We start from the raw sequence: 8780 nt of genomic DNA on the forward strand, positions 1-8780 counted from the left end.
ACATTAGATGTGTAAGTAATAGTTCTCTAAAGAAGTATAAGACGGCAGACGAAGCGTGGCAACTGATCACCGATCAAGCTGAGTCTACCCAGAATCACAGGCACAGAAACAACCATCCCAAGGCCATTGCGGAGGTTTCCTCTAATAGTGAGACTGCTGCTCTCATGCAGACTCTGTGCAAGATGACCAACCTACTGAAGCAGCTACAGCTGAATCAACAACAACCTCAGCCTCCTCCACAGCAACAATGTCAACAGTTAGTTCCTCAGAGAGTGTGTGGGATGTGTGCATGCTATACTCATTATACTGATGAATGTTCACAACTCCAACAAGAAGACACCACCTTGGCAGCTACCCATAACTTCTATGATCGCCCGAATCAAGGATACTATCAGCAAGGCAGGAATTACAACCAAGGTGGGAACCACAACCAAGGTTGGCAAGACAACTCTAACCAGGGATGGAGGGATAACCCCAACCAAAGGTGGAGAGGTAACTCCAATCAAGGATGGAGGGACAACTACAACCAAGGAGGCAGAGACAATGGTAGAAATCAGAGGTGGAACAACAACAGTCAGTAGAACCAATATCAATAGAACTAGAACTAGCCTTACTGAGTACTTCACCAAAGGCAAGCCCACGCACCCCAAAATAACCAGCAGCAAGCCCCTCAAATCACTTGCCCCCCTTTCTCTTCTAATGATGAGTTGCTTCACTCTATTGCTCAAGGACAAAAAGACCTTCAGAACTCAATTAATTCTACCATGAACGGTCTTAACTCCATTTTACAGGCTCTCATCTCCCGGTTGGAACCATCTTCCACCTTCAACAATCAACCTACAAGCTCTAGTGCACTTCCTTCTCAACCCTTACCTAACCCCAAAGGAGGAATCAATGCCATCACTTTGAGGTCCGGAATTACACTGCAAGAGAGGAGTCAGGAAGAGCCAAGCTCAAAAGCAGACATTCTAGTTGAAGGCATTGTTGAGGTAGAGGATATTGAAGAGGAGGATGTAGTACGAGAAGTGGTTGAAGAAGAAGCGGCTCAACCAAGGAATGAAGCACCAAAGGGCACTGAAGCTACAGGGAACACCATTCCTCTCCCATTTCCACACCTTGCTAGGAAGCCCAAAAAGCAGATAGAGCTAGATCCCAAGATGGTGGAGATTTTCAAAAAGGTTGAGGTAACTATTCCACTTTTTGATGCAATTCACCAGGTAACTAAATATGCTAAATTTCTGAAGGATCTATGCATGCATAAAGACAAAATACATGATCTAAAAACTATTCCTCTAGGTAGCTCTATTTCTGCTTTAAAGGGTGCCATACTTGAAAAATATAGGGATTCCGGCCCATGCACGGTTACTTGTACTATTGATGGTATCCAAATTTTTTACTGCATGTGTGAGTTAGCTGCATGTGTAAGTATTATGCCATTATCTGTTTATGATGCTTTGAGGCTCCATCTCTTAAAAAGGTCGGCATCACGTTTTATTTTGGCAGATAAAAGCATAATCTCGGTGGTTGGAATCGCTGAGGACGTGCTGATGAGCATTAAGGGGCTAACGTTCCCTATTGACTTCTACATTTTGGAGATGCCCCCTAATGACTCAGGAAGACCATCATCCTTCCTGCTTGGAAGGCCATTTTTGAAGACTTCAAAGTTCAAATTGGATGCCTTCTCAGGCACTTACTCTTTTGAGATAGATGGCAGAACAGTGAGCTTCAATCTGGATGAAGCTATGAAGCACCCACCAGAAGAGCACTCCATCTTCCAGTGCGATATTATTGATGAGACCGTGGCTAAAGTTCATTAATAAGAAGTAGAAGAGATGCACATGGAGCAAGGTGCAAGTGTGGGGAAGCCCTCTGAGCTTCCTGAAGATGCCATGCCACAACATATAGCTCCAGATGATCACGTGCCTAGCCAGGAGCAGAAAATGGAATTGAAGCCCCTTCCACCATACCTCAAGTATGCTTACCTTGGGGATAATCAGAAGCTCACAGTCATCATTGCAAGGGAACTCACTTCCCAACAGGAGGAGCAGCTGCTTAGTGTGCTGAGAAGCCACAAGAAAGCTATTGGGTGGAGTTTGGCAGATATAGTAGGCATCATCCCTCAAGTCTGTGAGCACCGTATCTTTTTGGAAGAGGGAACAAGGCCTGTCCGTCAATCTCAAAGGCGGTTGAACCCCACCATTCTGGAAGTTGTCAAGAAGGAAATGACCAGATTGCTCGAAGCTGACATCATCTATCCAATCTCGGATAGTGAATGGGTCAGCCCAGTACAGGTGGTACCATAGAAGTTTGGCGTCACCACAGTGAAGAATGAGCATGGGGAACTCATTGCTACTAGAGTGAAGAACTCCTGGAGGGTGTGCATTGATTATAGGCACCTCAACCAGGCTACTCGCAAGGATCACTACCCTCTGCCGTTCATCGATCAGATGCTTAATCGCCTGTCAGGTAAATCACACTACTATTTTCTAGATGGTTATACTCGCTATTTTCATATTCATATAGCTCCTGAAGATCAAGAGAAAACTACTTTTACATGCCTCTTTGGAACGTATGCATATAAGAGAATGGCTTTTGGCTTATGTAATACACCGGCTGTATTCCAAAGATGCATGATGAGCATTTTCTCAGATCTTCTCAAAAACTGTATGGAAGTTTTCATGGATGACTTTAGTGTGTATGATGATTCGTTTGACCTTTGCTTGGATAGTTTAGCTAGAGTATTAGACAGGTGTGTTAGTTCAAACCTTGTATTAAATTTTGTAAAATGTCATTTTATGGTAAAACAAGGTATTGTTCTAGGACATGTTGTTTATAATACTGGTATCTCAGTTGATCCAGTAAAGGTGGATGTTATTTCTGGTTTACCTTACCCCTCCTCCGTGAGGAAAGTCCGTTCATTTCTTGGTCATGCAGGTTTTTATCGGCGATTCATCAAGGACTTCAGTAAGGTAGCACTGCCCTTATCCCGACTGCTACAGAAGGATGTTGAGTTCGAGCTAAGTGCGGACTGCATGGAAGCGTTTGATAAGCTGAAGATCGCCTTGACCCAAGCCCCTATTGTAAGAGGGCCCAACTGGAGTCAACCATTTGAGATCATGTGTGACGCCTCCAACTATGTAGTAGGAGCGGCGCTGGCTCAACGCGATGGTAAAGACCCTTTTATAATTGCCTATACTTCTAAGACTTTAGACGCTGCTCAGTCTAATTATACTACCACTGAAAAAGAGCTTCTGGCTATTGTTTTTGCTCTGGATAAATTCCGAGCCTACTTACTTGGTACTAAGGTGGTAGTATACTCAGACCATGCAGCTCTAAAATATTTACTAGCTAATAAAGATTCCAAACCAAGGCTAATACGTTAGATATTGTTGCTGTAAGAATTTGATTTAGAAATTAAAGATAGGAGTGGTTTCCAAAATTTAGTGGCGGACCACTTGAGTTTTCTAGAGCATATTAAGACTGACTCCACTCCTATGAATGATGCTTTTCCATTTGATAGCTTGCACGCAATATCTGAAGTAGTTCCTTGGTACGCACCTATAGCTAATTATCTGGTTAGTCGTACCTTCCCTCCTAATTTTACTAAGCATCGAAGGGACAAGCTTAAAAGCGAGTCCAAATATTATATATGGGATGACCCATATTTATGGAGATGTGGTGCTAACAAGATAATTAGAAGGTGTGTGCCACAATCTGAATTCCAGTCCATTATGGAGGCCTGCCACTCTTCTGAGAATGGTGAACATTTTGGTCCTCAAAGAACTGTTAGAAAAATTTTAGACTGTGGATTCTGGTAGCCCACACTATTTAAGGATGCCACTGCTTTCTGTGAATCTTGCCCTCCATGCCAGAGGTTTGAAAATATATCCAAGAGGGATGAGATGCCCCAACAACTTATGTTATTCTGTGAAATTTTTTATGTTTGGGGTATTAACTTCATCGGTCCATTTCCAAACTCTAATGGGTTCTTATATGTACTATTAGTTGTCGATTATGTTTCTAAATGGGTGGAAGCAATTCCTACCCGTATTGATTGATGCCAGGGCATCTTGGCCAGTTTTACTAGCCTTTTCTTTACATATTTTAGGTAGTTTCATGAATTTTCTTAGGTAATAAGCAAGTTTTTGGTTGAATATGCACTTACATCTTGATTCAAGCAAACATTGTGAACTTTACATGATTTCATGAGAATAATGCACGAATTGAATGCCAATTTAGATGATGCAAGATCCCATGATCTAGAACAAAGCTTTGATGTACTTTGTTTGTTTGATTTCAGGCCAAATGAAGCATAGACTAACGTGGTCACTAACGTGGAAAGGGAGCAAGCTTGCAACGTTAGTGGTAAAGTTAACACCACTAACGTCTTCGAAGGCCAATTTAGCCTACGTTAGTTACCACGTTAGATGCACTGATGTGGGGACTAATGTGGAAGAAAGAAGGAGCTCCAACATTAGTGGTGAAGTTAACACCACTAACGTTACAAAGGCCATGAACACCACGTTAAGAGTCACGTTAATGCCATTAACGTGAGCTCTAACGTGGAGCAAAAAGGATCGCCAACGTTAGTGAGACTAACTTTGTCACTAACGTTGGAACAGGCCAAGTTTACCCACATTAGTGGCCACGTTAGTGCCACTAACGTAGGAGGTAACGTGGAGCAAGGATAAGGAGCCAACGTTAATGACACTAACTTTGTCGCTAACGTTGGAGATGGCCAATATGCCCACGTTAGTGGCCACATTAATGCCATTAGCGTGAGCACTAACGTGGAAGGAAGGAAGTTTTGTAACGTTAGTGACAAAGTTAGTGTCATTAACGTCTTCGTACGTTAATAGCCACGTTAGTAACACTAACGTGGACCATTAACATGGGAGAAAGACAAGGCTGTAGCATTATTGGCAAAGTTAGTGCCAATAACGCTAGCGAAGGATAGGAAAGGCTACGTTAGTGGTCACATTAGTGCCACTAACGTGTGAGTTAACGTAGCTCAAATGGGTTGGGACGTTAGTGACAAAGTTAATGTCACTAACGTCTTCGAACCAGAATTTACACTTAACATTAACACCACTAACACCTTGACTAAACGTGAACCATGCCTGATGATTAATGAATGGATAATTTATACGCTTTTTGGCATTGTTTTTAGGTAGTTTTTAGTAGGATCTAGCTACTTTTTAGTATATTTTTATTAGTTTTTAAGCAAAATTCACATTTCTTGACTTTACTATGAGTTTGTGTGTTTTTCTGTGATTTCAGGTATTTTCTAGCTGAAATTGAGGGACCTGAGCAAAAATCTGATTTAGAGGCTGAAAAAGGACTACAGATGCTGTTGGATTCTGACCTCTCTGCACTCGAAATGGAATTTTTGGAGCTACAAAAGTCCAAATGGTGCGCTCTCAATTGCGTTGGAAATTAGACATCCAGGGCTTTCCATAAATATATAATAGTCCATCAACCAACAAGAGACTTTGGCAATTCAATAGTCTCCAAATTACTCAATTCAAGCTAAGAATACAAAAATCTAATTTAAAATCCAACCAAGCATTTATCAAGCACTTGGTAGGCACAAAATAAAAGCATAAAAAACCAATGAGAGAATGTAACATCTAAGACCAACAATTGCAAGGAATCAATAATAATAATTGAAGAAAGCAATAAATATGAAATACCTCAAATTGCATTAATAAGGAAATTGAATCTAACATAAAGAATTAATAAATTAAATGGGGAAAATAAAGACATCAACAAGAGAAAATAAACTAAGATTCTAGAATAATAGAATGTAGAAGAGAAAGTAAATTAAAACAGATGGAAATCTGAATTGGAGAAGAAATAAGACTAAAAACCCTAAAACCTAGAAAGAGGAGAGAGCCTCTCTCTCTAGAAAACTACATCTAAAACCTAAAATTATGTGAATGATTGATTCCCCCTTCTAGCTCCACTCTGCAACCTCTAATCTTCATTTTTGGGTTTGAAACTGGACCAAAAACAACTGGTGCACAAAAATTACACTCACACTAAGTAATTTCGCACAACTAACCAGCAAGTGCACTAGGTCGTCCAAGTAATACCTTACGTGAGTAAGGGTCAATCCCACGGAGATTGCCGGCTTGAAGCAAGCTATGGTTATCTTATTATTCTTAGTCAGGATACCAAGAGGGTTCTTTAGTTTCAATTGTAAAAAGTGAAAGAGCATGAAATGAGTATTTGTTACGCAGTAATGGAGAATATGTTGGAGTTTTGGAGATGCTTTGTCTTCTGAATCTCTGCTTTCCTACTGTCATCTTCTTCACGCACGCAAGGTTCCTTCTATGGCAAGCTGTGTGTTGGTGGATCACCGTTGTCAATGGCGACCATCCGTCCTCTCAGTGAAAATGGTCCAGGTGCGCTGTCACCGCACGGCTAATCATCTATCGGTTCTCACTCAAGCTGGAATATGATCCATTAATCCTTTTACGTCTGTCACTACGCCCAACCTTTGTGAGTTTGAAGCTTGTCACATCATTCAATCCCTGAATCCTACTAGGAATACCACAGACAAGGTTTAGACTTTTCGGATTCTCAAGAATGCTGCCAATGGATTCTAGCTTATACCACGAAGATTCTGATTAAGGAATCCAAGAGATACTCATTCAATCGAAGGTAGAACGGAGGTGGTTGTCAGGCACGCGTTCATAGATTGAGAATGGTGATGAGTGTCACGGATCATCACATTCATCATGGTTAAGTACGAATAAATATCTTAGATAGAAACAAGCGTGTTTGAATGGAAAACAAAAGTACTTGCATTAGTTCATCGAGACACAGCAGAGCTCCTCACCCCCAAAAATGGAGTTTAGAGGCTCATGCCGTCAAAGAGTACAAAGTTTAGATCTAAAATGTCATGAGATACAAAATAAATCTCTAAAAGTTGTTTAAATACTAAACTAGTAACCTAGGTTTATAGAAAATGAGTAAACTGAGATAGATAGTGCAGAAATCCACTTCTGGGGCCCACTTGGTATGTGCTGGGGCTAAGACTTGAGCTTCTCACGTACCTGGGCTGTTTTTGGAGTTAAACGTCAGGTTGTGACCTGTTTTGGGCGTTTAACTCCAACTGGTAACCTATTTCTGGCGTTTAACGCCAGAATGGAACATGGAACTGGCGTTAAACGCTAGTTTACGTCATTTATCTTCGAGCAAAGTATGGACTATTATATATTGCTGGAAATCCCTGGATGTCTACTTTCCAACCCAATTGAGAGCGCGCCAATTGGACTACTGTAGCTCCAAAAAATCTATTTCGAGTACAGGGAGGTCAGAATCCAACAGCATCAGCAGTCCTTTTTCAGCCTGAATCAGATTTTTGCTCAGCAACCTCAATTTCAGCCAAAAAATACCTAAAATCACAGAAAAATATACAAACTCATAGTAAAGTCCAGAAATATGAATTTTGCCTAAAAACTAATGAAAATATACTAAAAACTAACTAAAACATACTAAAAACTACATGAAATTACCCCCAAAAAGCGTATAAAATATCCGCTCATTACAACACCAAACTTAAACTGTTGCTTGTCCCCAAGCAACTAGATAAATAAAATAGGATAAAAAGAAATCAAGAAGCAATAATATCTCAGAGTTTTAAGTGAAGCTCAGATTCTAATTAGATGAGCGGGACTAGTAACTTTTTGCTTTTGAACAGTTTTGGCATCTCACTTTATCCTTTGAAATTCAGAATGATTGGCATCCATAGGAACTCAGAATTCAGATAGTATTATTGATTCTCCTACTTTAGTATGTTGATTCTTGAACACAGCTACTTTATGAGTCTTGGCCGTGGCCCTAAGCACTTTGTTTTCCAGTATTACTACCGGATACATAAATGCCACAGACACATAACTGGGTGAACCTTTTCAGATTGTGACTTAGCTTTGCTAAAGTTCCCAATTAGAGGTTTCCAGAGTTCTTAAGCACACTCTTTTGCTTTGGATCACGACTTTAACCACTCAGCCTCAAGCTGTTCACTTGGACCTGTATGCCACAAACACATGGTTAGGGACAGCTTGATTTAGCCGCTTAGGCCTGGATTTATCTCCTTGGGCCCTCCTATCCATTGATGCTCAAAGCCTTGGATCCTTTTTACCCTTGCCTTTTGGTTTAAAGGGCTATTGGCTTTTTCTACTACTTCTTCTCTTTTTGTTTAGATGCTTTTTCTTGCTTCAAGAATCAATTCATGATTTTTCAGATCATCAATAACATTTCTCTTGTTCATCATTCTTTCAAGAGCCAACAATTTTAACATTCATAAGATTCAATATGAAAAAATATGCACTGTTCAGGCATTCATTCAGAAGACAAAAAGTATTGCCACCACATATAAATAATTAGAATTTTCCTTATTAAGAACTCGAAAAAAATATTGCCTCCTTATTCTAAAAATCTGCTATTTTATTCATGTTTGATGATGATGAGAAAAATAAATTATAGCTTAATTGGAGATAAAATCAAAATAAAGATACTAATTACTACTACTCATATATAACTTCTAAGGTAAATTCCTAATAAGAACAATTATCACAAGTTAATGCTAAGATTAGGACTCAACAACCTTTATTTTGGGAGGTGGATGCTCCTTTAATCTGTGGGGTGCTTGGCCCTTCAAGAGATAGCTTATGACGCTTTAGTTCCTTAAGTTCACGCCTTTGCTCTTCTTGTTCCCCAAGCAGTTTGCAAAGCATGCTACTTTGATTTTGCTATTCTTCCTTTAGTTGGTC

General features: G+C 40.1%; 1 protein-coding gene across 1 annotated transcript; it reads left to right on the top strand.

Moving 5' to 3' along the window:
• Positions 1-764: 764 nt before the first annotated feature.
• LOC130965477 (uncharacterized) lies at positions 765-1817 on the top strand. Its single transcript, XM_057890237.1, has one exon. It carries the CDS (start codon positions 765-767, stop codon positions 1815-1817), a length of 1053 nt encoding a protein of 350 aa, XP_057746220.1.
• The last annotated feature ends 6963 nt before the right edge of the window (positions 1818-8780 follow it).

The sequence above is a fragment of the Arachis stenosperma genome, chromosome 3 (assembly GCF_014773155.1).
Source record: "Arachis stenosperma cultivar V10309 chromosome 3, arast.V10309.gnm1.PFL2, whole genome shotgun sequence".
NCBI classification, from domain to species: Eukaryota; Viridiplantae; Streptophyta; class Magnoliopsida; order Fabales; family Fabaceae; genus Arachis; species Arachis stenosperma.

Coding starts and splice junctions, on each gene's coding strand:
- LOC130965477 (XM_057890237.1), top strand. CDS start 765: ATGAACGGTCTTAACTCCATTTTACAGGCTCTCATCTCCCGGTTGGAA.